The 26,813-nt window shown below is 53.0% G+C and overlaps 1 protein-coding gene across 3 annotated transcripts in view; it reads right to left on the bottom strand.

The window, feature by feature from the left end:
• The window catches only part of kmt2ca (lysine (K)-specific methyltransferase 2Ca), a 49,941-nt gene that overhangs the window by 15,631 nt on the left and 7,497 nt on the right, over positions 1 to 26,813 (bottom strand). Inside the window, exons 4-45 of one of the 3 annotated variants that reach the window (XM_085469036.1) lie at positions 25,646 to 26,183; positions 25,260 to 25,439; positions 25,113 to 25,135; positions 24,945 to 25,028; positions 24,751 to 24,860; positions 24,417 to 24,567; positions 24,173 to 24,347; positions 23,952 to 24,066; positions 23,703 to 23,866; positions 18,812 to 23,433; positions 18,583 to 18,729; positions 17,671 to 18,410; positions 17,491 to 17,592; positions 16,719 to 16,841; positions 16,089 to 16,205; positions 15,887 to 15,988; positions 15,694 to 15,798; positions 15,441 to 15,622; positions 15,014 to 15,178; positions 14,810 to 14,919; positions 14,646 to 14,705; positions 13,913 to 14,015; positions 13,746 to 13,837; positions 13,058 to 13,186; positions 12,855 to 12,965; positions 12,661 to 12,773; positions 10,921 to 11,095; positions 8,969 to 9,046; positions 8,842 to 8,877; positions 8,363 to 8,506; positions 8,243 to 8,275; positions 7,790 to 7,912; positions 5,723 to 6,040; positions 5,554 to 5,627; positions 4,958 to 5,164; positions 4,375 to 4,488; positions 2,056 to 3,432; positions 1,720 to 1,980; positions 1,241 to 1,626; positions 986 to 1,161; positions 486 to 902; positions 18 to 370 (exon numbers count right to left, since the gene is read on the bottom strand). In XM_085469036.1, coding sequence (XP_085325162.1) covers positions 18 to 370; positions 486 to 902; positions 986 to 1,161; positions 1,241 to 1,626; positions 1,720 to 1,980; positions 2,056 to 3,432; positions 4,375 to 4,488; positions 4,958 to 5,164; positions 5,554 to 5,627; positions 5,723 to 6,040; positions 7,790 to 7,912; positions 8,243 to 8,275; positions 8,363 to 8,506; positions 8,842 to 8,877; positions 8,969 to 9,046; positions 10,921 to 11,095; positions 12,661 to 12,773; positions 12,855 to 12,965; positions 13,058 to 13,186; positions 13,746 to 13,837; positions 13,913 to 14,015; positions 14,646 to 14,705; positions 14,810 to 14,919; positions 15,014 to 15,178; positions 15,441 to 15,622; positions 15,694 to 15,798; positions 15,887 to 15,988; positions 16,089 to 16,205; positions 16,719 to 16,841; positions 17,491 to 17,592; positions 17,671 to 18,410; positions 18,583 to 18,729; positions 18,812 to 23,433; positions 23,703 to 23,866; positions 23,952 to 24,066; positions 24,173 to 24,347; positions 24,417 to 24,567; positions 24,751 to 24,860; positions 24,945 to 25,028; positions 25,113 to 25,135; positions 25,260 to 25,439; positions 25,646 to 26,183 — 12,935 coding nt within the window. Of the gene's footprint in view, positions 1 to 17; positions 371 to 485; positions 903 to 985; positions 1,162 to 1,240; positions 1,627 to 1,719; positions 1,981 to 2,055; positions 3,433 to 4,374; positions 4,489 to 4,957; positions 5,165 to 5,553; positions 5,628 to 5,722; positions 6,041 to 7,789; positions 7,913 to 8,242; positions 8,276 to 8,362; positions 8,507 to 8,841; positions 8,878 to 8,968; positions 9,047 to 10,920; positions 11,096 to 12,660; positions 12,966 to 13,057; positions 13,187 to 13,745; positions 13,838 to 13,912; positions 14,016 to 14,645; positions 14,706 to 14,809; positions 14,920 to 15,013; positions 15,179 to 15,440; positions 15,623 to 15,693; positions 15,799 to 15,886; positions 15,989 to 16,088; positions 16,206 to 16,718; positions 16,842 to 17,490; positions 17,593 to 17,670; positions 18,411 to 18,582; positions 18,730 to 18,811; positions 23,434 to 23,702; positions 23,867 to 23,951; positions 24,067 to 24,172; positions 24,348 to 24,416; positions 24,568 to 24,750; positions 24,861 to 24,944; positions 25,029 to 25,112; positions 25,136 to 25,259; positions 25,440 to 25,645; positions 26,184 to 26,813 lie in introns of all 3 variants that reach the window. The other 2 variants (XM_085469035.1, XM_085469037.1) reach the window with 2 other exon arrangements.

Raw genomic sequence — 26,813 nt, 5'->3', positions numbered from 1 at the left:
AATTGAAAATGTCCCACCTTGATGTGACGGACAGAGGAAACCTCAAGTCCTAGAGCTCCCGGGGGTTTGCTGGTGGCGAGGACCCCAGGTCGAGCTGCCCCCGTCTTGCTGTCGTCCCTCACTTCCTGTTTGATCTGTCCGACCAGGTGGGAGCTGCTGTCGGTCTTTCTAGAACCACAAACTCCATCCTTCCTCTCTCCGCTCTCCTTCTCCTCCGCTGGCTCGCCCAGATCCAGCTCCTCGTTGAACATGTCCTTCTTGTCCTCCAGGTTGAGCTCAGGGTCGGCATAGGCGATCAGGTCAAACTTCCCCGACAGCAGGAAGTCATCGAGGTGGAGGTCATTGGGACCCAGGTCCAGGTCTTCTTTACCTGAAACAGAGTTAGAGGACGAGTCAGTCAAGGTGAGGAAGGATCGATAACTTGCTTCAGAACAGGTGTAATTTCTGGATTTAGCCAAGGTGAACCCAGACTCGATCGCTCATACCATCTTCAGGGTCGAGGTTCAGGTTCAGGTCAACCAGATCCTTCACTTCTACATCCTCCAGGTCCTTCACAGCCGAGTCCTCCCCTTCCAGGTGCTCCTCGATTCCATCGGCTCCCGAGAGTGCCGGCTCGCCGGTCTGAGTCAGAGCCGCCGTGTGGCCAAGGTGCTGCTGCTGAGGATCCTGCTGGTTCAGCTGCTCCACGGCGCCTGCCATCATCATCTGCTGAGCCATCAGCGTCTCACCCATCCTGGCCCCAGGACCAGGTCTGATGGCAGGTGGGTGGGGGTCTGAAGGAAGAGAGAAGGGCAGCCTCAGGCGGTTCTCTGGAGCGCGATGTCGAAGCTCAATGTAGGGCTGTCCCATGATGCTGTGCTGCTGGATGGGGAGAGAGCGAGGGAGGAAGGGCTGGGGGACACCTGAGGGGAAAGAGACTTTTTTATCAATCAAGTTCATTTTCAACATTTTTGACTGATCGGCCAGTCAGAGGAGCTGTGCTGACCTTGCATCATGTGCGGGTGAGCGTTTGGAGTCCCGTGGGGACGGATGGCGGTGAAGTCCCCGGGCACTGGCCTCCTCATCTGAACACGAACCTCCACAGCACCGAGCCCAGAGGCAGGCGTTGATCCTAGGGGTGCACGCAGGAAAGTGTCATGGAGGCCAGCTGGAGCTCCAAACCTGTAGAGGGCAGCGAGTGTAAGTCACAAACACACAAAAAACCATCAGATCTCAACCAGGACTCTTCTGCTCCTCTCACCTCGATCCTGGTCCTTGGACACCCAGCTCTCTGGGGAGACTCTGTCTGGGGAAAGAAGCCTCGGTGGGCGCAAAACCCCTCTGCTGTTCTCCTGGGAACCCTCCAGGGAACCTCAGGGCTGGAGCCCCGGCAGGCCGTATCGTGCCAGGATACGGGGGCGGAGGGCGCCCAAATGGGTCTGTCTGGACAGGGGAAGCGGTGGAGGTGGAGCTGGAGGAGTCGTCCTGCGACCAGTTGTGAAGAGGTGTGCCAGAACCAGGGGAGGATCCTGTCGGAGCAGCCGGGGGTGCAGCAAGTCCAGGAGCCGGTTCCTGCAGACCCTTCTCCTGACGTAACGTGCTCTTCTGCTGCTGCTGTCTCAGGATGAGCTCCCGAAGCCGTTGACGCTGCAGAGAAAACAGGAGGACAGATGAACTCGCTAAACACACGAGAACCAGCAACACTCGACCAGACAAACGTGGACTCACAACACCTCTCACCTGTCTCAGCTTCTCCCCTGAGTCACCAAGCTGAGGCAGCACGCTCATCGACCCGTCTAAAGCAGACATTTCAGTGGTTGCCGTCTTGTCGGTTTGCGATCGGCCTGGTGTCATGTGACCCTGCTCAAACGGATCGTGACCCGGAGTGTGACTGGCTAAAGCAGAGAAGCTCTCTTCTGATATCTCAGGGTGCTTTGGGGTGTGGCTGCTGGGGGTTCTGGGAAATGAGTCCTGTTGTTGTCTTCCTGGTGACTGCTGTAACTGACCAGAGAAAAGATGAGTAGAAGAAGACGCTACTCTGTGTCAGAGAATAGAGGCCGTGGGCTGTGGTGTTACCTGGTGGGGCGTTGGGGTGAAGGTCCCTGGGTCTCCTGGAGCCAGAGGGGATGAAGCGGAAGCTGCAGGCTGAGGAGCTAAGCTCTCGACTGGGGTTTGGCTGAATGGCTCGTGGGTCTTCTGGGGTCGTGGTGTAGAGGGCTGCTGGGCGTAGGGATCCGGCGAGGGTCGCGGTGTACCTGTGGGCTGTGCGTAGGGGTCGCCGGCCCGCTGACTCCCTGGTGATCGGGGGAAGCGGTCGATGACAGCTGGATGGGGTGTGCCCGGGTTGGAGGCGTAGGGATCGAGGGTTGGGTGAGAGGGGGACGGACGGCGGCTCATGGATTGCTGGTTGTACTGGTCTGGTCTCAGCGCAGGCGGTGTGGTGAGGTATGTGGGGTCAGAGTGGGGACGCGGCGTGCCAGGGGTCTGAGGGTTGGTGTAGGGATCCGGAGACGGCCGGGAGGTCATAGGTGACTGCTGGGTGAAGGGGTCGGACATCTGCTGAGTGTAATCTGGTCTGGGCGTGCCGGGCGCTTGGGCGTAGGGACTACGGTGGGGGGAGCCCAGACCTGACAGTGGGCTGGAGGGGAAGGGAGGCTCCTGTGAAGGAGGGGGGGCAAAACTTGACAGGTCCTTCCTCCCTGCTCCTCCTCCACCACCAAATGCCTCTTGCTGAGGGGGCATGGGGGCCTTAAACACACCACCCTGGAGCAGTTGACGACTGCATGACTCGGGCGCAGGGACTCGCACGTTCGTCTTCTGGTAGGCTTCGGCCACTCGGATGCCGGCATGTCTGACTGAAGGGTCGGGGGTGGGGTTACCTGGTTGTGGCCCGAGGCTTCTGAAGACGTCAGGTGTTTTGGAGTCGGGGGATGGAGCAGGAGAGCCTACGACATCATGGGCTGGGGAGGTGCTAAGGGAGCTGTGATGCTGCTGCTGGGAGGCTGCGGGGCCTCCAGACTGGGAAGAGGAGGGCCGAGGAGTGCCTATAACCTTACTGTAGGGGTCCCAGGGTGAGGAAGGGCGGGAGGAGGGGGGAGAGAACATCTGGGGGGAAGATGCTGGCTGGTGGAGGGGAGAGGAGGAATGTGGGGATTGAGGGAGTGAGGAAAAGCCAGAAGGGGGCGGTGCTTGAGGCCGGAGGAAGATGTCGTCCGCTGGTCCAGAACTTCCCTGCAGGAGGTGCTGCCTGGGCTGACCCTCCCTGAGACCCGGGTGAGGGGAGGCGCTTCCTCCGGTGGGCACGGGGCTGAGGCTGCCAGATTCAGGCGACTGGGGGCCTGAGAGGCGCTGGCTGGCCAGAAGCTGCTGCTGCTGCCGCTGCTCATTCTTCACCTGCTCCAACTTCTGGGTGGCCTCCATCTTGGCGAGCTGCTTGCTCTTCTGACGCATTTGCTGAGAGAGAAAAACAGAAGGGACGGGCGAGGAGACAGGCGGACACAGAGCGACAGGCGTGAGGGCAACAGGTGGAGCTCAAACACGTCAACACAGAAACACTGAGGTTTGACAGACACAGCTACGCCGAACGACTGAGGTATGACACCAGGTGTTACAAAGGGGAAACCCTACAGAGACAAAGCTGTAAACATGTCTGACTAACATGGGAGTGTATGGGGACCGACTCACTGCTGCCTCTGCTGGACGTTTTTGAGGCTCCAGTTTGTTCTGACTTTCAGAATAAAATCCCAGGAGTCACGTCCCCATAACTCCTCCAACCCTTAAACGTGATTTTAACCATAAAGCCGAGTGAAAAAGAAGCTGTGCGTGGAAACAGACTTTAATAGAGTAAGTGTGGAGCAGGTCTGGACCTGAGCTCTCCTCCCTCACATGCATGGATGGAGGACACTGGACAGAATGTGTTTGTGTGGAGGTGCTGTAAGGAGGAGTCTGGAGAAGGCAGAGCAGAAGTTTCCGGAGCCATTCTCAGCACCCCTTCAGAATAAAAGCAGTCAGCTCGCAGGCAGACTTGGGCCGCGGCCTCCAGCTCTGGGCCAGCACAGACTTGTGACGTTGTGTCAGATCAGAGCTAACCCCTCCTCTTCCTCCCTCCCTCCTTCAAATTTAAGCCGTCCTTTGGCCCAGAGAGGAGGACGAGGCTGAGGCCGGCTCCACGGCTCTGAAACCCTCGCTCAGCTCCGGGTCTTGAGCTCCGTCACTCTTTATTTAAACTGTTGAAGTTTGATGGCTCTGACTGACGCCCCATTGGCTCGCTTAAAGGCCGATTGACAAGTTCCCGACAGTTCGTGGAGCTCCAGAGTGAAGAGGTGAGGTCAGAGGGTTTCAGAGGCTCGTGGATCCAGGAAGTCTGCCTCCGACAGGTTGGCCTTGAGGTCTTACCGGAGCTGCTACGGATGCCTGGCAGGGACAATCTGTATCTGTTGGAGATTTTTTGCTTTGGGGGGGGATTTCCTGCCTCTTCTTATCGGCTTCCCCTCTGTCTTTAACCCCTCCCTTTTCAATGACATCAGAGACGTTAGTGTGAGGGAGGGCGGCTCAGCGGGCATGCACATCACAGCATCATCTTTATCACAAATACACCCCACGGCGTGCTGCCTTCTGGTTACCATGGTTACTACTGAGAGCTGGAAACCAGCGCCAGCCTTTGAGTGAGTACGGATTGTTTCTATGGCGATTTAGTCTGCGCGACGGTCTCGAGGTTGAAGCGGTGGCGTGCAGCCTGCTGACTTGTTGTGCAGAAACATTTGCGTGACTAATTTTAAAGAGCACCCTCACAGTGTGTCTACAACCAGCAGGCAGCGCTCTGTGTCCCATCATGCATTGCGCTGCTGTTTGCATCACTAAAGTGTGTTTCTGGTAAATCAGGTGTTTTCTGACTAGAGTCTGGTTGTTGGTTTCTCGCTCTGCTGCTACGTCACCATAACGGACACCTGGACGTGTGGCGCTCTCGGGCTCTGCTCACCTGTCTGAACTTCCACTCCTGCTCCTGCTCCGACTCCTTGGGCCTCAGCGGGTCCTTGAACGGCATCTCTATCTCCATGGAAACAGTGTCAAAGGGTCCCAGCGGCGCGGACAGCTGCTGCTGTGAGGGCGGGTGGCGTTTGAGCGGGTCATTGGACAGCTGCACTTTGTTGATGCGTTGAGCCGCTCGATTGTCCCGAGCTTTTTGCTGCAGAGGGAAAACAGCACGTGGTCAGAGATGGCGAGGACGCTAAACGAACGCCATCATGGTTGATGAGCAGGCACGTGGCTCAAAGTTCCTAATCTTTACAGCACTGGGATCAGATCCACTGTAATCAGTGTCCACACTGTTACAGAACAAGGACACTGTGACAGTGTGGACACTGATCGCACCTGATCGTCCTTGAAGGGTCCGGAGCTGGAAGATGACCCTGCTGCTTCAAATGGACACCTTTGATCAACACTCTGGAAACCACTCAAAAGGACACAAGGGCCTGTTGACAGGACGAAGGTCCTATGAACAGGCTCCTATACGCTTTTATAACGTTTCCTCAGCTCTCAGAGTCCTCCACACAGTGAGGAGGAGGAGGAACTCACCACGTAGGGGGCTCTGTCCTGAGCGCTGGCCTTTCTCCACAGCTTGGTGATCTGCTTCACTCTGGTGGGCCAGTCTGATACAGGAAACAGCTGTTAGCTCTGTCAACACACTGAACACAGTGTGTGTGTGTGTGTGTGTGTGTGTGTGTGTGTGTGTGTGTGTGTGTACCTGGGTACTGCTGCTTAAGCTGGGGGAAGTTGGTGTTGCAGTAGAGCACCGGAGCGACGGTGGCCATCTCTCCCAGACTCTCCTCCTTCTCCCACTTCAGCGTGCTCCTCTGAGCCGTTGACAGCGCATCCTGCTCGCCCTCACCAGCTGGAGCCTGCTGATTGGCTGGAACTAATGCAGAGGTGGGGCCCTGGATGGGGGCGGGGTTTTCGGTAGGGAGGACCCTAAAGCTGACTGGACCCTGGACACCGGGCATCATAGGAGGAGCAGCTGGTGAGAGGCCGTTCATCAGTGGGAGGCGAGGAAACGGCACGGCACCTGAAAGGTGATCATAGGTGATTGGAAGGTTCAAAGAGAGCTCAGTCGAACCCTCAAACTGTTTTTAGGTTCATACTTATCAACAAAAACGATGGCGAGACAGCTGCAGGTCGAAGAAATGTTTGGGAAAAATGGTGGACGGTCGAAGCAAAGCGGCGTCATGAGTTTGTATCTCACTCAAACATCGAGCAGACAAATGTCAGCATAACGAGGAAACTGAAACAGTTAAATTCAGCTAACCTTTGGTTACATGACGTTAGTGACATAGCCACGTAACACGGCTCTCATGTTTGTAGTTTTTATTATTCTGAAATATCACCAACGCCTTCAGACAGAGGTCACTGTGTACCTGTGTGCGTGTCTGTACTAGAGATGGCACGATACCACTTTTTTATGTCCGATACTGATATGAATCCGATATAGTGTTTTTTAATCAACAAAACTGTTTTTTAAATATCTTGCTGCATTTTGTATAAGTTCATACTCAAGTTTAAAACAACAACTACACTAAAGCTATTCTGTTATACCTGTATGCAAAAAAAAATATTTCATAGTTCAGCAATACTGATCAATCTAATAAACTTAAACCTACACCATCCTCCCTATTCTGGTATTTTAAAGAGTACTTAGCGTAAATATTAAGCAACCTAACTAATAGGGTTCCAACTCCCAGCAACAACAAAAATAAATAAATAAAAAATAGGGAACCACCCCTCACGCTCCACCTCATGATGCTTAATCGACGTAATCAACCTTAATTTGATGCAGTGTGAAAAAAAAATGCACAGAAATCAATTATTTTTCAAGAAATATTAAATAGATTCAACATCTTTCTTCAACAAAATTGCAGACTGCACAGATGGTACCTTCCCAAAGGAAAAAGTACTATAGCTTACTAGGGTATATTAGACTTAACAGTTACTATATACAGTAATTGACTTCTATTCATTTTACATCAGATTAAAACTTTGGGTGTCAGATAATTATTTATTAAAAGCTCGACATTTTAAATGAGAATAAGAAAGAAAAGTATGTCTTTGTGCCCCCTTTTCCCTGTTAATGCCCTATCGGCCCCCCTGGCTAAACTTTGCTAGATCCGCCCCTGCACAGTTACGTCAGCTACGTAGAAAAAGATCCTCGAGTAGAAAGTAATATTAAATACATTCTAACAACAGCTGATCAAGCTTAAACGTGCTGCTGTTGTTCAGCCGCTGGTTTCCTCTGTCTGGTGCAAAGTGGGCCAAAAACAAACAAGAGAGACGGACTCGCGACAGAAAAGCCGATCAGCTGATCATTAAGCAGTTTCATGATTGAAGTAGCAGCAGGAGAGGCAGTCGCTCCATATATCTGTTAAGCTTAACGCAGGAATGCTTTACAAACATTCAGAGATGGACTTACACACTTGCTTTACTTCTCTCGGGGATAACTTTGTCGGAGATGAAATGCCGGGTTGCTAGCGAAGCTCCACATGCTATCCAGACCACCGACAGGTCCCGCATGCCACAGCCGCTCTATCACGTGATGCATACTGCTCCGACGTGCTAACGTTCTGAGGTGAGTTACGGCGTGTTGCAAGTTTTGTGAGGTGCTTTCGTGATATTTAATGGATCGATTACATTTTTTATTTTTCTCCGATATCCGATCCAGTAATTTAGGTCAGTATGGGACCGATACCGATACGTAATATCGGATCGGTCCATCTCTAGTCTGTACCTGTGTGCGTGTCTGTACCTGTGTGCGTGTCTGTACCTGTGTTGTGCATCTTGCTCCCAGCAGCCGCATGTGTGTGCTGACTCTGCTCTGATTGGCTGTTGCTGCTGTCTGGACTGAGGACAGCAGTGAACACCTCCTCCACGTCCTTTCCCTCCAGCTCTGCGCACACACACACACACCAGCATCGGTCAGCATGGATGACGTGACATGAGCTTTCAATGACAGCGTGATGGTGACGAGCACCGACTCATCAACGGGACTAACGAGGTCATGACAGCGTCACTTGTATCCATGTGATGCTGTCTGTGCAGAAGCAGCTGCTCAACATTTAATAACGAATACGTTTGAAGCCAAGTGCCAACTTCCCTTTTCAGTCGCTCTGCTGTCAGCTGACCTGTCCCTGTTTCTGATTGGTCAATCATCTTAGTTAGATTAATAAACCCTTGGCTGACGTATGGCGCTGACGCCCACACAGGTGCTCGGTCTTACCTGGGATCTTGTAGAGCTTGCTAAGGATGGCACCTGAAACAGAAGAACACTCGTCAATCAGCTGCTCTAGAATCTGTGAGCACTTCCTGTTTCCTGCTTCTCAGACCCTCTTCAACTCACCATCAGTGACCATCTTATCAAGCTCAGGACTCAAGATGGCGTCCAGAGGCTCTTCCTGCATTGCCCTCTGGACACGCCCACTGCTTCCCATTGGCTCAGAAGTCAAAGAGGCATCATGCGCCACAGAGCTGATGTCCAGACCTGCTGAGAGAGGGGAAGGGGGTTAAATAAGAGAGACAGATGCATGGACAGACTGGAGGTCAGCAGGAAGCAGCAGAAGAAGAATGAGTCTGATCTCTGCAGGAGAAGAAGATGATTCAGGCCGTTATATCACAGGACAGGAGGAGGAGAACAAACAGGAGCAGAAGAGGAAGAAAAGTTTCAGAAGGCTCCAGGCTGTTGCCTCTGCTGGACGTCAGAGGAACTGCAGCCGTTTCATTTTGTAGTTTATTAAATTTATTTTGGCCGTCCAGAAACACAAAACTGAACCAAAGTGAGACGGAGGAGGAGGAGGAGGAGGTCTTCCTGGGGAGTCTTACCAAATGGAGACGGGGAGCGCTCCACCTGGAACTGACCTGGAAACAAATACACACAGTTATGGTGTGAGCTCTTCTTCGTTGGTGTGGTCCCTGAGTGGGCAGAGGGTGAAGGGGCTGATGGGAGTACCTGTGTGTCCGGTGGCGAGGATGTGAGGGTCGGTGTTCAGGATGTCTGACAGATCCACGAGACCGCCATCCGACCCGGCTGGATGGTCACACACACACACACAAACACGATTCACTCACAATTCAGAAGCCCGAGTATATGGGCTCAAAATGTGGTCATAAATATTTTGTACTTGTAAATCAGTTTTGTATGTGTAAAAAAGATTTGTGTGTGGACTTAGCCCAAAAAACCCTGCAAGTTACAACTACGAATTTTGACCCTATTTTTCTTCCTTTAAGCTGATTGGTCAATGTCATGTCAATCACAAATGAAACAATCCAATCAGAGAACAGATGGGTTTGGCTGTCGGAGGGGCACTTTTTTGAACTGCAGGTCCTTGAAGGGTAATCTCTATATAAATATCCGATAGCAGCTAGGTCCCCTTACTTTCAGCAGCTGTTGAAAGGATAAAGTTGTGCTATATCAGTGGTTAGAAATACATTATTACTTTAGGATTAGTTTAACACAAAGTCAGGGCTGACCCGGGACCATGGCTGTGAGTCACAGTGCGCAGCATAAAAGTCCTTTCACATCGGACGCAGGATGTGCTGCTAATGCTAACTGCTAACTAAAAGCAAAGGATCCAGAATTTGTTGCTGGCTGCTGGGCTCTGTGGGTTTTTGCAGCAGCTCTACCTGCACTAGATGCACCTGCTCCTTGTCGTTTTCATCTCTGACTTTATGTGAACTACAAGAGTTTCTGGGGTTTTTTTGCTGGTTCTTCAAATGTTCAATAAAAACATGTATGCTAATTCATAACGAAGAAAGCTTTGTAATGAAGACTGTCATTTACAGACTCAGCAGTCCATCTGCATCTAAAGGTCAAAGGTCACTCTTTGAGGATGCCAATGTTCACATTTTGGACAGAGAGGACAGATGGTTTGAAAGAGGAGTGAAAGAAGCCATCTATGTCCACTGTGAGCGACCATCTTTGAACAGAGGCGGTGGTTTACGACACCAACTCTCTGCCATCTATAATCCAGTTTTGAGATCCCTTCCCAGACGCCTTAACGCCCACTCACATCCTGGGCCATCTGACCTCAGGAAATCACATGATAAGGTGGGGGCAGGTTTCACAATGAACACACCCGAAACTCTGGCTGATTGGGACCCACGCCCAGTTTCACACCTTGGCTCATGTGATTAGAGGATCATCAGGGGGTCCTTTTGTCCCTCTGTGGGGGGAAACTCCCACTAGGTTTATATCTGGGACTCTCCACCATTTGACCTTAGAACTGAAGAAGCTTCTCGGATGAGAGGTGAAACGTCTTCAAGTAACTTAAAGAAGTCCAGACGCTTTTCTTTGCAAGCTCCTTTGACTACGATGACCTGGATGACTGAGAACCTTCACAGACATGTCATTTACAAAACACTGCCCGCCCCCACCCCGCGTCCGCAGCGCTGGTGAAAAGGCTGTGGTAGTCCCTATATTAAACACGTAGACCTGTGACACAAAAATCACCAAACTCGGACGACCACAGACTGTTTTCCTTCGTGGTGATGAAGGAAAACGCTGGGTTGGCATGTAAAAGGGCATTTATTCCCTTCAAAGACCTGCAGTTCAAAAAAAGCGCCCCTCCGACAGCCAAACCCATCTGTTCTCTGATTGGATCGTTACATTTGTGATTGACATGGCATTGACCAATCAGCTTAAAGGAAGAAAAATGGGGTCAAAATTCGTAGTTGTAACTTGCAGGGTTTTTTGGGCTAAGTCCACACACAAATCTTTTTACACATACAAATCCTGATTTACAAGTACAAAATATTTATGACCACATTTTGAGCCCCTACGAGTAAAGGTCATGACACTTTCTGTCCGTCAACAGGAAGTGGCATCATCCTCTACCAAGCTCCTCAGCCAATGATGAGTGAGGATGAAATGCTGATAAAAACGTAAACAAAGCAGTAACTCACACAGCGCTGCCACCTTCGTGCTGGCGCCAGAGAGGGGAGGGGCCTGAAATCCAGGAGTTGGGCCTTTCAGGTTACTTGTCGCTGGTCTTGGTTGGCTACTGGCTGCTGCTTCTGGCCCCGCCCCCCTGTCCACCTGTCGGCTTCGATCAAGAAGATCTCGACCAAAAAATGCCTCCTGGAGAGAGGAGGAATCAGCCAATCAGAGTGCAGGGATTCTCATTGTGTGTGTGTGTGTGTGTGTGAGTGAGAGAGAGCGAGTGTGTGTGTGTGTGAGCGAGAGAGAGAGAGAGAGAGCGTGAGTGTGTGTGAGAGAGAGAGCGAGTGTGTGAGAGAGAGAGAGCGAGTGTGTGAGAGAGAGAGACTGTGTGAGAGAGAGAGAGAGTGTGTGAGAGAGAGAGAGACTGTGTGAGTGAGAGAGAGCGAGTGTGTGAGAGAGAGAGAGAGAGTGTGTGAGTGAGAGAGAGACTGTGTGAGTGAGAGAGAGCGAGTGTGTGAGAGAGAGAGAGAGAGTGTGTGAGTGAGAGAGAGAGAGAGTGTGTGAGTGAGAGAGAGACTGTGTGAAAGAGAGAGAGCGAGTGTGTGAGTGAGAGAGAGACTGTGTGAAAGAGAGAGAGAGAGAGAGAGAGTGTGTGAGTGAGAGAGAGCGAGTGTGTGAGAGAGAGAGAGACTGTGTGAGAGAGAGAGAGTGTGTGAGTGAGAGAGAGCGAGTGTGTGAGTGAGAGAGAGAGAGTGTGTGAGTGAGAGAGAGAGAGTGTGTGAGTGAGAGAGAGACTGTGTGAAAGAGAGAGAGCGAGTGTGTGAGTGAGAGAGAGCGAGTGTGTGAGAGAGAGAGAGAGAGAGAGACTGTGTGAGAGAGACAGAGTGTGTGAGTGAGAGAGAGACTGTGTGAGAGAGACAGAGTGTGTGAGTGAGAGAGAGACTGTGTGAGAGAGAGAGAGTGTGTGAGTGAGAGAGAGACTGTGTGAGAGAGAGCGAGTGTGTGAGAGAGAGAGAGAGAGTGTGTGAGTGAGAGAGAGAGAGTGTGTGAGTGAGAGAGAGACTGTGTGAGTGAGAGAGAGACTGTGTGAAAGAGAGAGAGCGAGTGTGTGAGTGAGAGAGAGCGAGTGTGTGAGAGAGAGAGAGAGAGAGACTGTGTGAGAGAGACAGAGTGTGTGAGTGAGAGAGAGACTGTGTGAGAGAGACAGAGTGTGTGAGTGAGAGAGAGACTGTGTGAGAGAGACAGAGTGTGTGAGTGAGAGAGAGACTGTGTGAGAGAGAGAGAGTGTGTGAGTGAGAGAGAGCGAGTGTGTGAGAGAGAGAGCGTGTGAGTGAGAGAGAGAGAGTGTGTGAGTGAGAGCGAGTGTGTGAGAGAGAGAGAGAGAGAGAGAGAGTGTGTGAGTGAGAGAGAGAGAGAGAGAGAGAGAGAGAGTGAGAGAGAGAGAGAGTGAGTGGGTGAGAGAGAGCGAGTGTGTGAGAGAGAGAGAGAGAGTGTGTGAGTGAGAGAGAGACTGTGTGAAAGAGAGAGAGACTGTGTGAAAGAGAGAGACTGTGTGAAAGAGAGAGACTGTGTGAAAGAGAGAGACTGTGTGAAAGAGAGAGACTGTGTGAAAGAGAGAGAGAGAGAGAGAGAGAGAGAGAGAGAGAGAGAGAGAGAGAGAGAGAGAGAGAGAGAGAGAGAGTGAGTGGGTGAGAGAGAGCGAATGAGTGAGAGAGAGTGAGAGAGAGAGCGAGCGAGCGTGTGAGTGAGAGAGCGAGCGTTACCTGCAGGTAAGAGGGAAAGGTCTCCTCCAGCTTCGTTTTCTTCTTCCTGTACCTCTTCTTCGACTTCTCTGATGTCTGGTCAGTGATCGTGGGTGCCATTTCCATGGCAACGTCTGCAATCAAAACACAGAGTTTGTTTGTGACATCAGCAGTGGGTGAAAGGTGGGCGTGTCCACAGGCGAGAGGCGTCTCACCTTCATCCCGGCCCGGCAGCATCTCCGTCGAATCCTTCCTGCACAGCTTGATGCGGTTTGGACCCACCCCTGCCTTGGCGCCACGCTGACGCACCATGAAGCCGCCGATACCTGAGACACATACAAACACAGACTGGTTGGCATGGAGACATGTCCGCACAGAACCCTGCTCTGACCTATCCCAGGCCCCGCCCCCTCTTCACCTGGCCTGTAGGGTTTCCGTTTCCTCTTCTTGTTGCCGTCAGCGACATCGGGCTCCTTGGTGACGTCATCGTCTTGGACGTGATCTCGTTCGGGGCTGGAGTCAGATTTCATCTCGCAGTCGAGCGGAGCTGCAGTGAAAACATAGTTAGCATTGTTTTCAGCCCGTTTAAATAGAGTTCATGATGGCGGTGCTAACGCTGAAATGATGTCATATTCACAACCACGGCGAGCACGTTTATTCACGAGGTCACAGAACACGACGACTCCGCCCACAATCCTAAATCTAAACAAACAAGGTAACCTTGGTTACATATGCAGACTCTGAAGAGCGTCAGTACACCTGCTGACAGGAAGCTTTAGCATCATGTGACTTTAAACCACCCAACCAATAACACAGTCTATTAACAATGAGCACAGGAAGTCAGACAGAATCACATTCAAAATAAGAGCCTCTGCAAAGACTGAATGACCTCCTTTGATCTGATGCTGTAAAGTCAGAGAAGAAACATGAACCTGAAGGCAGCTCAGCTGGGTCAAAGGTCAGCAGTCCAGCGAACTCGGCGTGACCTCGAGCACAACACGAACTTGCTCGTGGCTAAAACACACTTCAGCCTGCAGAATGAAGCCATGCAGGTCACACGTTCAGGTGAGAAACTCCACACCTGAGCAAGCGTAACGGTGACTGACCTCTGCCATGGTCCAGCTCGGCGTCCACTGGGGTCTGCAGGACGGACACGCTGTTCTGGTTGATGATCCTCAGCTTCAGTTTGGGTTTACACCTGCAGACAGGAAGCAGAGCGTCATGCCCGCCCACATCGACCTGACGGCGCAGCACGAGAGGGCGGCGGCCTTACCTGCGCCACCTGCGCGGCGACGTCAGAGGTTCGACCAGAGACTGCAGGTGAGACAGGCCCGACTCGGTCAGGCAGACCCCGTCCTGAGCGTACGTCTTTGAGTCTGCAAACAGACACGATTTTCTCTTCATCAAACAGCTTTGCTTGGATCAAAGCGCTCAGACGGAAACGTTCTCCAGGAGCACAAACGACCGCCGTCCGACCGCTTTGATCAGAAAACACCAAACTTTCATGACCTCCTCACGTTGTTTGCCCATCCCAGGACCCCCAATGTGATCCACTTCACTCATGTGTGATGAGCTGCATTTTAAGCTGCTTCAGTTTGTTTCAGATGGGAGAAAAATCAATGCTTTGGATGTTTGGAGACATGAAACAAACCAAAAACTGACATCATCACATCAGGTTCCCTCAGAGCTGAGACACTATGAAAGGTTCATACGTGAGCTTTACTGCCATCCACAGGGCCAGACTCGACCCTAGGAGGGCTGCTTCTAGCCCCCAAGCCGTATGTTTGACACAAGAAGAAAGCTCCCACGAGGGAGGCTGTTTGGATCGCCCCCTAGTGTCTACAGAGTGAATATCTGCACAGACAGGAGACCATCAGACGCGACCCTGGATCCACCTCAGTGGTTGTTTCTTATCAGAGGACAATCTGAGCCTCCAGTGGAGGCGTGGGGGGGCTTGGATTAGGACCACGGGCCGTTGCTTGACTACCACAGAGTGGGGCACTGACCGGGTTCCCTGATCCTGGAGACGATCTGAGCCATGAAGGGCGCCAACAACTCCGTCCTCCCTGAAACAGACACACACGTCAGCCTCAAGCTTCACAACAAGTGTGTGTGTGTGTGTGTGTGTGTGTGTGTGTGTGTGTGTGTGTGTGTGTGTGTGTGTGTTCACCGTAGGGGCTGCGTCCGTGCGTCCTGCACAGCGAACAGTCAAATCCTTCGTCAGCAGCGGCCTCCACGTCCTCCTCAGTGGTCAGACCCTGACACGTAGCGTGGACCCACCTGCGTGCGCACACACACACACACACATTAGCCGATGGTGACCCCGGGCCTGACCGACGAACCCGCCGAGACCCCACACCTGAGCGGGTGTTACCTGTCGCACTGCTGGCACTGCAGGATGAGGTCGTCCTGCAGGTACGCTCGCTGGCAGACGGGACAGTGGCTTAGGCTGCAGCACGGCCCGCACAGGCTGTAGTTACTCTGCCACTCGCAGCGCAGCCCGGGGGAGGCGGAGCCACACTGCACACACCACACACACCTGAGGAGAGAGCAACCAGCACCCGTCAGCTCTTACCTTTCGTGTTATGTGTCATGTGATTAGAGTCTGAGCTCTGGCTGGCTGAGGGTTGGTGGAACCTCGTGTCCTGTCATGTGACATCAAACATGAGGAAACGCTCTCAGCCAATGTGTTTCTTGGTTGCTATGGTGATGTCGTCTCACTCACATGAGGAGACACGTTTAGTCATGAGGGAGGGCTGATCAGCTGATCTGACACACAGGTGAGCGACAGGTAGACCCACCATTTGCACTTCCAGGCTCCTTTAGGCACCGTGAGGAGGGGCGGGTCCAGGCAGTAGGTATGGTAACTGATATCGCAGTCATCACATAGCAACAGTCGCCCAGGGTCGCTGGCCTCACCGCAGGCTTCGCACACCGTGCACTCCAAACAGCGCCACCCTTTGGTCAGAATCACCCGAGTGATCTGCAGACAGCACACTCAAACAGTGAGCCGGGGGCAGGAAGTAATCAGATTACAGGTAGGCGAGTACTGACCTTTACGTTGACGCAGTAAGGATGGTAACACTGTCCACACTGAGAGCACGCCAACAGCCGACCTTCAGCGCCCTGCCCGAAACTGCCACACACCACACACATGTCCTGCACGCACACACACACACACGGGTTAACTGCTGCATGTCACATGATCACTGCTTACACACGTGATGTCACACGCAGGTGAGCACACCTGTCTGAGGGTGAAGTGGTCCGACGTGGAGAACATCACCACGGTGTTGTGCATCGAGTTCTCCTCGTCCTCCTTTGCTGTGAACGCCTCCACATACGCAGCCTGACGCACGCACGCACACACACACACACACACACACACAGGTAATCAGTAATCTGTGATCATCTATCATGGACATATCAGTGTGCAGGTGTGCTCTTACTCCCGGTGACACAGTCACGCTGTCCTGAGTCTTCAGTCGGCTTCTTCCTCTCCCCCCTCTTCCTCCGATGCCGCCTCCTCTGGACCTCCTCCTGCCCGGGAACCCGGAACCACGACCCTGAGGAGAGGAGACAGGCAGGGGGAGGAAGGAGGAGAATTAGGAGGAAATCCATGATGTCACTGGTAAGATCAATTTCAGAACTTCCAAGGAGTCAGGAATCAGCTCCACTAGTCCCCGAACACCCCACACTCAATCTAGTCACGCTGGCGACAGTATAGCCTCTGTGTTAGTCTCTTGTATTTACACCCGCTGCTAAAGGTGCCGCCACTCGCACAGTACGGCCACATTAAAATGGCGGGAAAAAGCGACACAATCGTGCGTTAAAAGCAGCTGCAGCGTCCTTCTGAGGATTCACTTCCTGAGGACGTCACGGAAAACAAACATGACAGAACGATCAGACCCGCAGGCGCGTTTGATTGGAGACCTTTGCAGCCCAGCAGGGTGGAAGCACACACTCTCTCACGCACACAGGCAGCACAGCGTGCGCTCGTTTCCCACACCCACAGCAGAGACAGCGTTAGTAAGCTGCTGTTAGTCACAGCCGGTGACAGTTAGGGTGCACTTTTTTACCACTCTCATGCTCCAGAGCAGGGAGTCCTGCAGGCGGGGCTTAGGGTCCCACCCTCCCTCTCCCGTGGAATCCTGGGAGGACGAGAGGGGGCTGACCGCCCTGCGACTACTCCAACACGTGCCCTGAATGAGAGGGAGGAGGAGGAGAAGAGAGGGGGAGGTGGGGACAAAATGCAGTAACATAAATGTAACGGCCACAAAATGAAAAAAGAACTCATGACGACACAATGTTACCATGGCAACCACACACACTGGGTATTGACGGCAGCCAACGCGCCGATCGAACAACCTCGATGTGCACAGAACAAACACGCCGCGATCAATGACGAGTGTGTGAATGTGTGCACGTCTGTGTGAGGGCGTGTGTCAGGCATGCCCTGCCGGGCCGACAGGTGAGGATGAGGATGAAGCACACTGATGGTAACCTGCTTCTCATCACGCCCGTGGAGGTGCGAGCTGATGGAGGCAGGAATAAAAAGCAGCAGCGTTGAGAGCGCTCCTGTGTCGTCTGACTGGCTACAGAACTTGACTATAATGTGTCACTCAGGAGGAGGAGCTTGTTAGAGACAAGAGGTTTGTGGAATTTCACCTCCAGCTTTTTCTTTTTAACAATCGATATGTAAAGGACACACACACACACACACGCGCACACACGCACGCACACACACGCACGCACACACGCACGCACACACGCACACACACACGCACACACACACACGCACACGCACACGCACACGCACACGCACGCACACACACGTCAAAGGTCACCAACCTGTTTCACCCGGGCTCTGCCAGGAGAGAACTTCCTCTTAGAGATGGCAGGCTTCCCCATGCCGATTTTTGGGGTGAGGGAGAGCACGGTGGTGGGAGGAGCCTGAGGTTGCACACAGAACAAAAGGAGAAGTGAAGAGGAGCAAGAGTGAGCGAAGAAGAGGAGGAGGCTGCCGCTTACCTTAGAGAGAGGTGGAGACTCTCTAGCTAGGGGGGAAGTCCTGAGAGAAGGCAAAGGCGGGGTGAGCGGCGGCGGCGTGATGGGCACTCTTGCAGGGGAGGTCTCTGGGGAGGCCTCAGTGGAGAAGGGAGACTGTCTGAGGCGGATGGAGAGGTCATCAGACAGCCGGGGGGAGCAGGGAGGAGGCCTCAGGGTGCGACCCTTCCCTCTGCGCAGCAGCGGCGATGAGGATGGCGAGGACAGGTGCAGAAGGGACGGGGGAGGCGATGATGTCATCAGCTCCATCACCTCTCTGTCTAAAGAGGGGTCCAAGTCCAGCACGGGGCTCACTGGCTCCTCCTCCATGTCTGAGTGCTCCTCAGTGATTGGCTGACCATCTGACGGCTGAACTGTTTCAGAAAGATCCTCCTCCTGTGAAGGCTCAGCTTGTGATTGGTGCTCATCTTCGGTGGGTTCTGTTACCAAAGCAACAGGTTCATATAGGATCTGTGACTGACCCCCATCACACTCTGATGTCATGTGACAAAGAGGCGATTGGTCCTTCAGCCCCACCGTATGTCCAAAGTCACTGGGAAGCTTTTCCTCCTGTGGGAGGCCCTCTACAATGGTGGGCTGGGAGTGACGGTGGGGGGAGGCCTCCAGGGAGCCAGCTCCCACAGATGGAGGTGATGAGGGCAAAGGGAAGGACACAGGTTGCTGCGTGGGTACGGGGGAGGCGGGGCACTGAGTCTCCTGGACTCCTGCAGAGACACAAACATGGACACATTAGATACTGATGCAGGTTCAGGATCTTCCTGGTTACAGTCACAACGATGGAGCGGGCGGAGCAAGCCTGGGGAAAAGGGAAGTCACGGAAAAATGTAAACATTTAAGAGTTTGGATTGGTTATGTTTCCGTGTTTGCAAAGCAAACCTTTAAGACCGCTGGAGCTACTGGGCAGAACCTTCTGGTTTTGTTCCTCTCCTCCCTCGCTCCTCTCCACAGGCTGCTCCTCTGCTAGGCTCTCCTGTGATGTGTGTTCAGGCTGCTCCTCCTGCTGCTCCTCTGTGCTCAGTGTGTCTGGGTGAACAAAAAGAGCAGATAACCTCAGAACAGATCGTGTGTTAATCGGGAACTTTGAGTCACTCGCCCTCATACTTACCCATGGTGCCATCAGACATCCCTTCAGGTCCAGGACCTTGTTCTGGCTTCACGGGACTAACAGGACCAGGACTTGGGCTGGTTATTGAGGGAGCAGGGTTAATTGAATCACAAGCAGGACTGGCTTCACAGTGGAACGGGCTGGCAGAAGCAGGTCTGACACCAGGCTCTGCCTGCACAGGACTCACGGAGCCTGGACTTGTGGTGATCTGTTTAAAACCTGGATCCATATGAACACCTGTAGAACTTTGACCTGGGCTGTGTAAGGGACTACGCTGAACCTGCAGAGTGTCAAAAGAGACTGTTTGAGAAGGGCTAATCTGTGAGGGGGCGGGGCATGTGGGACTAAGAGGTGCCTCATTGGGAGAGGTTGAGCTAGGCATCGCAGTGTTATCCTGAGTGGGACTAGCATGGACAGGGCTAGCAGGACTCAGACTGGCCTGAGTGTAAGTAGCATCAGTGGGGATGAGGGGGCTTGGTGAGGCAGTGCACTGGTGGTTTTCTTTGGGGACCACTGCAGTACCAGCTGGGGACTGGCTGACTTGGTTCTGACTAATCTGGCTGGGGCTAACAGCAGCAGAGTCGTCGGGTACAGAGGCAGCAGGACTTGTTTGTCTGATACAGTCTGCAGGTTTATCAGCACCCATATCAGGCTGAGCCCCACTGGAAAGAGCAACTGTGTCCACATCAGGACTAGTGGGGCTCAGTGATGCCTCAGTAAGGCCAGTACTACTTTCAGTGTCAGGAGCCGGACTGTGAGGTGGGCTAACACTGGCAAAAGCAGCATGTGCAGGGCTGCTATGAGTTGTGCTAGCTAATGAGGAAGTTTGTATCTGCACTGGGCCTGAGTGAGCTACTACTACATGAGCAGGACTAGCCTGACCAGCAGGACTAACTGGGCTATGACTGGTGTGGACATCAGCTAGACTAGCAGAACAGGGATATGTTTCAGCACGAACAGGACTCCTCTCTGGGCCGGTATCACTCAGTGTACAGTGTGGAGGACTTGAACTACCAGAAGCTGGTGGAGGGCTTGACGGCTGTACTGCAGCCAGGTGTGAAGTACTGAAGGAAATCTGGATATGTGGCCGACTTGACTGACCAGGTGGACTTTCTGTCTCCTGAGCATGCTCATGACCTGACAAAACAATGCCACCGGTGACTTCTGAGTAAGCAGGGTCAGGCTGAGGACTGTCTGGTTGACTGGGACTAGGTTCTGACTGAACACCATCACTTGGCTGGATGGTAGCTACCTCCATCTCCTCATCCTGACAGGAGGCAAGGTGGATGGGTTCAGCCAGCACTGCTGATGGGCTACTCTCCCCTGGCACAGGGCTAGGGTGGCCTTCAAGACACATGGTTGGGCTTGTAGGCATCTGGTAAGCACGAGTGGGGCTGGCACAAGCTGAGCTGGCCTGGTTATGTGTGGGGCTAGCTCCTTCAACAACTTCCATGCAGAGCGATGGGGTGTTGTGAAGATTCTGATGAATTAGGCTAGCTGGGGGAGGAGCTTCCTCCATTTCACCGGCACAAGGTGAGCAAGCTAGGCTACTGTGTTTGGCTGAAGTGCTAATGTGAAAAAGGCTTTCTGGTGTCTGGAAATCTAGGACATGAGGGGGACTGGAATGATCGGGACTGAGCGTGCTACTTTCAGGGGGCACTGTGGCCAGGCTAGAGGTGTGGTTAAGGGGAGGAGGGTTATTTTCCAGTGTTTGGCCATCAGGGCTAGAAGGGCATTGTTTCAAGGAGTCAGGTTGTGTGGCATGGGTGGACTCCTGTGTGAGTGTTGAATGTGCAGCAAGTTCTAAAGTATGTAAGCTAAGCTGTGAAGACCGGAGAGCCTGAGCAGGGCTGGCAGGTTGGGACAGACTGCACCGTTTAGGTCTGAGTGGTGGTGACGATGGGCTACATGGAGCTGAGGCGTATCTTGCTGCCGATGAGAGGTCCTGGTCCAGTGTAGACGTGTCCTGTGCAGCCCCATACTGCAGAGTAGGGCTGCTCAATCCAGGGCTCTCCTGGTCCAGTGTAGATTCAGTGTCCTGTGAGGGGTTCCTCATGCCAGCTTGCACAGGACTACAGTCCGTTTGTAGAGCACTGTGCTGAGGCTGTGAGGCTGTGAGGCTGGGACTATGTGATCCACTGAGCTGCATAGCATTGTCCTGTGCAGGACTGTCTGGTGGAAGGCTGTGCCGAGCCTGCTCTGTCCCCAGCTCCACCCTGGGAGGAGTCAGCCCTGATTTGATAGGACTGTGAGGTGAAGGGCTGTGTAGAAAATGTGCAAGGGTACAAGCCATGGGACCACCCTGTACTGGACTCTGCTGAGATTCTGTGTCCATGAACTGATCCTCTGTGGAATTCTGCTCAGTACTTTCCTCAAGTTCTGCCAGATTAGAGTGAGACTGTGCAGGACTCTGCTGAAGGTGTAACGGGGTCCAGCTTTTCTGGTCATCTGTGGAATCCAAGTGGGATGCTGAGTAACTTTCATGGGCCTCTGCAAGATCAGGGCAAGACGGTGAGGAGCTTATTCTAAACTCTGCCACATCAGGATGGAGCTCTTCTTGATTACGATGGGATGCTGTGTGACAAGAGGGAGATGGCTCGAGTTCTATGACAGAAGGTGCAGTCAAAGGTACAACGTTTTGTTGGGGCTCCATGGGATCAGGATGGGAAATTACAGCACTCTGTGGGAGCTCCGTGACAGATGGTTGAGGACTTTGTGGGGGTTCAGTGTGAGATTGTGCAGGACTTGACAGGAGATCTTTGGGAAATGGTGCATTCTGTGGGAGCTCTGTGGAATCAGTGTGAGACAGAACAAGAATGTGCTGGAGCTCTGCTGAAGGTGATGATGAACTTTGTTCTATGGGAGATGATGGATGACCTTGTTGAAGCTCTGCATTTTCAGATGGTGCAGGACTTCGGAGTTCAAGCGTTTGTAAGGATTTTGGTTGAAGCTCCGTGGAAATAGGCTGAGGTGGGAGCTCTGTGGGAGATGGTGGAGGATTTTGCTGGAGCTCTGTGGGAGATGGTGGAGGATTTTGGTGGAGCTCTGTGGGAGATGGTGGAAGATTTTGTTGGAGCTCTGTGGGAGATGGTGGAGGATTTTGCTGGAGCTCTGTGGGAGATGGTGGAAGATTTTGTTGGAGCTCTGTGGGAGATGGTGGAGGATTTTGTTGGAGCTCTGTGGGAGATGGTGGAGGATTTTGCTGGAGCTCTGTGGAATCAGGCCAGGATGGTGCAGGATCTTGGAGCTCTGTGGGAGATGGTGGAGGATTTTGGTGGAGCTCTGTGGGAGATGGTGGAGGATTTTTCTGGAGCTCTGTGGGAGATGGTGGAGGATTTTGTTGGAGCTCTGTGGGAGATGGTGGAGGATTTTTCTGGAGCTCTGTGGGAGATGGTGGAGGATTTTGTTGGAGCTCTGTGGGAGATGGTGGAGGATTTTGGTGGAGCTCTGTGGGAGATGGTGGAGGATTTTTCTGGAGCTCTGTGGGAGATGGTGGAGGATTTTGTTGGAGCTCTGTGGGAGATGGTGGAGGATTTTGTTGGAGCTCTGTGGGAGATGGTGGAGGATTTTGCCGGAGCTCTGTGGAATCAGGCCATGATGGTGCAGGATCTTGGAGCTCTTTGGGAGATGGTGGAGGGCTTTGCTGCAGCTCTGTGGAAAGAGGGTGAGATGGTGTAGGACTGTCTGGGAGTTCTTTGGGAGACGGTGCAGAAAATTGTTGGTGTTCTACAGGAGTAGGCGAGGAACTTTGTTGGAGCTCCATGGGAGATGATGCAGGACTTTGCTGGAGGTCCTTGAGAACAGGGCTAGATGGTAAAGAACTCTTCAGAAGGAGTTCAGCAGAAGGAGGGAGCTCTGTAAGAGCTAGTGAGGAACTTTGCTGGACTGCCACAGGATACGGGTGAGATGGTGGAGGACTTTGTTGGAGCTCTGTGGGATCAGTTTGACATTGTGAAGGGCTTTGTTCCAACTCCATGCTCCATCCACTTTGTGGGAGAACTTTGGGAGTTTCTAGGAGTTTGGCAGAAACCGGGTGACATAAAAGACTTTCTTGGAGTTCTGTGGACTTTGGGAGAGTTGGTGGAGGACTCTGTTGAAGCGTGGCTTCAGGCTGAGATGATACAGAACTTCCTTGGAGCTCTGTGGACTCAGGGAGAACTGGCAGAGAACTCTGTTGTGTCTCCATACCCTCAGAATGAGACGATAGAGGACTCTGTTGGGGTTCACTGGCTTCAGGGTGAGATGTTGTAGAACTCTGTTGGAGCCCTGTAGACTGAGGAAGAACTGACAGTGGATTATTCAGGAGCTCCTGGGAGTCGGTGTGAGATGACGTAAGACTTGGTGGTGATGGTGCACTGAGGGACTTTGTTGTTCTCTGTGGCGGCTCCTCAGGGACGAGTTGACCAACAGGACTGGCCGGTGGAGCCTCTGTGCACGTTGAGACCGACGGCTGTGGAATGCTACTGGGTGGAGTCTGTGAGGGGCTAAGGGCGGCAGCTGATGCCAATGTGGGACTGTGTGGGTTTGGCTCCTCCTGTTGAGGTCTGCAGGTGGAGCAGATGTACACTTTGGACCCCACCTTGCCCTCCCCGGCCTGGATGCTGCAGTCTGCATGGACAAACCTGCAAAACAAAATAGTTTTGTTGTTTTCTCTTCATCACTGTCAAAATAAAAGCATATTTTAATAAAAGCTACCACCAGTGGTTTTAAACCTTTGGGACAGCCCGCCACAGAGGCCCACAGAGGCTGTGCAGTGAGGGCACAAAAGTAACTGAAGTTCATATATGAGAACCACTGGATTCCTCTTTCACAATAAAAGCCATGTTAGTTCTCTTCAGTTCAGGGATTTTATTGTGAAGCAGCCTCAGTGAAACAGATGGTGCTTGTGTACCTATAGCAGCAGACACAGGTCACGCACTCCTGTGGTGTGTAGAGGTCGGGGGTGTGGCCACAGAGAAGGCAGGGCAATGCTGGGTCACACGACTCGCACAGAAACAGGTGATTGGCCCACTGGCCTGATGACCTGACACCACAGCGGCAGCAGACTCTGCAGTTCTGGAGAAGATGAGGGGTGGGAGGGGTTTGTGAGGGTCATCCAAAGTTCAACACAGCAGTGTGTGTATGTGTGTGTTTATCTCACCTTGCAGCTCCAGCCGGTGCTCGGCGTGTGATCCAGAGGTGGTGTGAGACAGTGTGTGTGGTAGGCTTTATCGCAGCGCTGACACACCAATAACGCAGCTTCATCGCCTTGCAGCCTGACACACAGAGAGCACAGGTGGAGGTTCACACTGAGGACACGCCCTCTTTACTCCATCTTCAAATACCTGCTCACCCCAGTCAATAACTCTGCATGTGTGTTACCTGCAGCTCTGACACACGCGACACTGAGGACACTGCCAGCCGGCCCGGCAGAAAGGGGAGGGGGCCACAGAGGGGTCCACGCAGCTGCCATGGTAACGGTTACCACAACAACAGCACATTAACAGGCTGCCAAGCTCACCGCCGCCAGAGCACAGAGCACAGGGTGGCGAGGACCCTGAGGAGACATGATCACGTCACGTTATGACATCACAACCTCACACCCGCTTCAGTCGGCGCCTCTTACCTGCATGTGCGTGCCTTGTACACAGTGTGCGCCTCTGGTTCCAGTCCAGGTGGGCTCCGGCAGCAGCAGCGCAGGGGAAGTGGTAGCACCGCCCACAGTCCATCTCCTGACAACGCAGCGAAGCTCCGAGCTGCCGGCAGAACGCGCACACCTGGACAGGTGAGAGATAGATGGGGTTTAGGGAGGAAGCTGTGGGTAAACCTTTGTATTCTCCTATTTTATTTTAGTCTGGCTCACAGACCCAGGAACCGAGCGCTTCAGCTGATGCACAGTATTCATCTACCTGAGCTACACAAGGAGGAGGGGCTACTGACCAGACGCCGTGAAAACCCACCTGTGTGCTTCCTGTGTCGATGGCTTTGTCCACGTAGAGCAGTGATTGTCCCTCGCCTCGACACACCCCCTCTGACCAAGTGGCACACTGCAGGTGAGCACAGCACTGACCTGTACACGCACACACACAGGAGGTTTAAAACACACACACACACACACACAGAGAACAGGATGCGGAAGAGGAGGAGGAGGTACCTGTGGGGTCAAACAGTGATTGGACGTTGATGTCATGAGGAAGGCCGATGGGTCCAAGCTGCTTAAGGAACTCTGAGGAAGACTCTGAAACAGCAGCACACAGTGAACAGTCAAACATCAACAACAGCGATCAGGTTGGAACTGTTTCAGTGAACGGGGAGTACTCACCACACTGTTCTGGACTGCAGCACCTGCGCGCGCGCACACACACGCACACACACACACACACACACACACACACACACAGGTCTATGGTTAGCTCGTGACTGTGGTGTCTCTGGAAGGAGAGGGGAAAGAGGAAGTGATGTCACTTACGTGGCCGGGGCTTGGCTGCCGCGGTAGCAGTGGTCGTGGCAGTCGTTGTCTCGGTCAGAGGAGGCGCGGCGATTGAGGATGTGGAGCGGGATGTAGCCGGGCGTCGGGCCGAACACCACCAGCCGGCCCTGGCCCAGAGGAGGCTCGTCGCCGTGGTAACAGAAGGCACACTGCTTCAGCCTGGGGAGAAAAAAAACGATGCGTTCAGGAGGTGAGGCGTCACCTGACAGATGACACGGACATTTATCTGCTTCAATCAGGTTCATCACAAAGTCACGTCAGATCTGACTGGAGACATTAAATCTGGAGACTTTCAAAACAAAAGCCTCCCCGGTTTGCCTGCTGAGTGCCGTTGTGGGTGTGCAGGGCGGTCCACAGGCACTCACCTTTTTTTGGTGTGTCCCAGGCTGGGGGTGGGCGAGCCCCCGGAGTCCTCCGACAGAGACCGCTGGAACAGCGGGGACAGCGAGTCCTCGTCCTCCAACCGCAGACAGGGGGACACTGGAGGACTGGAGCGGGGACTGACGGCCGGACTCTGCTCCACGGGGCCGGCCCCGTCCTCCTCTACTTCTATGGGAACCAGGCTGCAGTCCACATCCATAGGGGTGGGGCTGTGACTCGGACTGGGCTGGTCTTCCTCCACAGGATCAGGATCAGGATCAGGATCAAGATGATGGGATTGGGATGGAGGGCTGGAGGGGGGGAGAAGAGGGCTAGAGGCTAGGGGCGGAGCCTCTGAGTGGAGTCTGTCCTCCACCTCCCCCTCCTCAGCACTGGGAGCCAGCTCAGGGTCGGGGGGCACCGGTCCTGGATCCGGGTCAGGATCAGGATCTGGACTGGGCTCGTCCTGGGCAGGTTCAGAGCTTGTTTTGGATTTTCTCCTGGAGGTGGAGCGCTGCCGCCGTGTGGTCTGAGCCTTCACCTCTGTGGACACGCACACACACAGTCACAAACGTATGCAGGACACAAGAGGTGCATTGTGGGTAACATAGGCACCATCACACGTTCTTAATCTCCAGCATGACACCATGTTTTATGTCAGAGCGGGTGAACAGCACTGGTGGAGGTGTAGATGCCCTCGTGTGGGCGTACCTGAGCAGGTGAGGTTCAGGCTACGTCTGCACGTACACGACGTTTTCGATCACTGAAAACTTTTTAAAAACTCTGTTTTTGTGTTTACATGTGGACGAGGAAAACAGAGATTACTTACGCAACGTCAAATGTTTGCATCTTTTTTGACGTCATACAGTGCGCCACGTTATTGTTTACATGAGACGAATTTCTACAACGGTGGATAGAAACAAAACGCTGCTGTTAATCTGACTGTCTGCAGTTTTTACACACTCACACAAACACAGAGGCGTCAGAGTGAACTCCACCCAACACAGACACTCTCTCAGCCCAAATCCTGACATCGGTTTTGATTCAATTTAAATGTTTTAAATTAGAACGTATGTGTGCTTTCTGTTCAATCCTGAGTTGTGAGTCTACACCAGCTAAAATACTGTTTTTTAGAGGTGGGAATCACCATACATCCCACGATACGATATTATT

Source organism: Copadichromis virginalis, linkage group LG9 (genome assembly GCF_057382275.1).
Source record: "Copadichromis virginalis isolate Kocher_CV1m ecotype Utaka linkage group LG9, C_Virginalis_male_GT1.1, whole genome shotgun sequence".
NCBI classification, from domain to species: domain Eukaryota; kingdom Metazoa; phylum Chordata; class Actinopteri; order Cichliformes; family Cichlidae; genus Copadichromis; species Copadichromis virginalis.
This window is presented reverse-complemented; position numbering and strand designations above follow the sequence as displayed.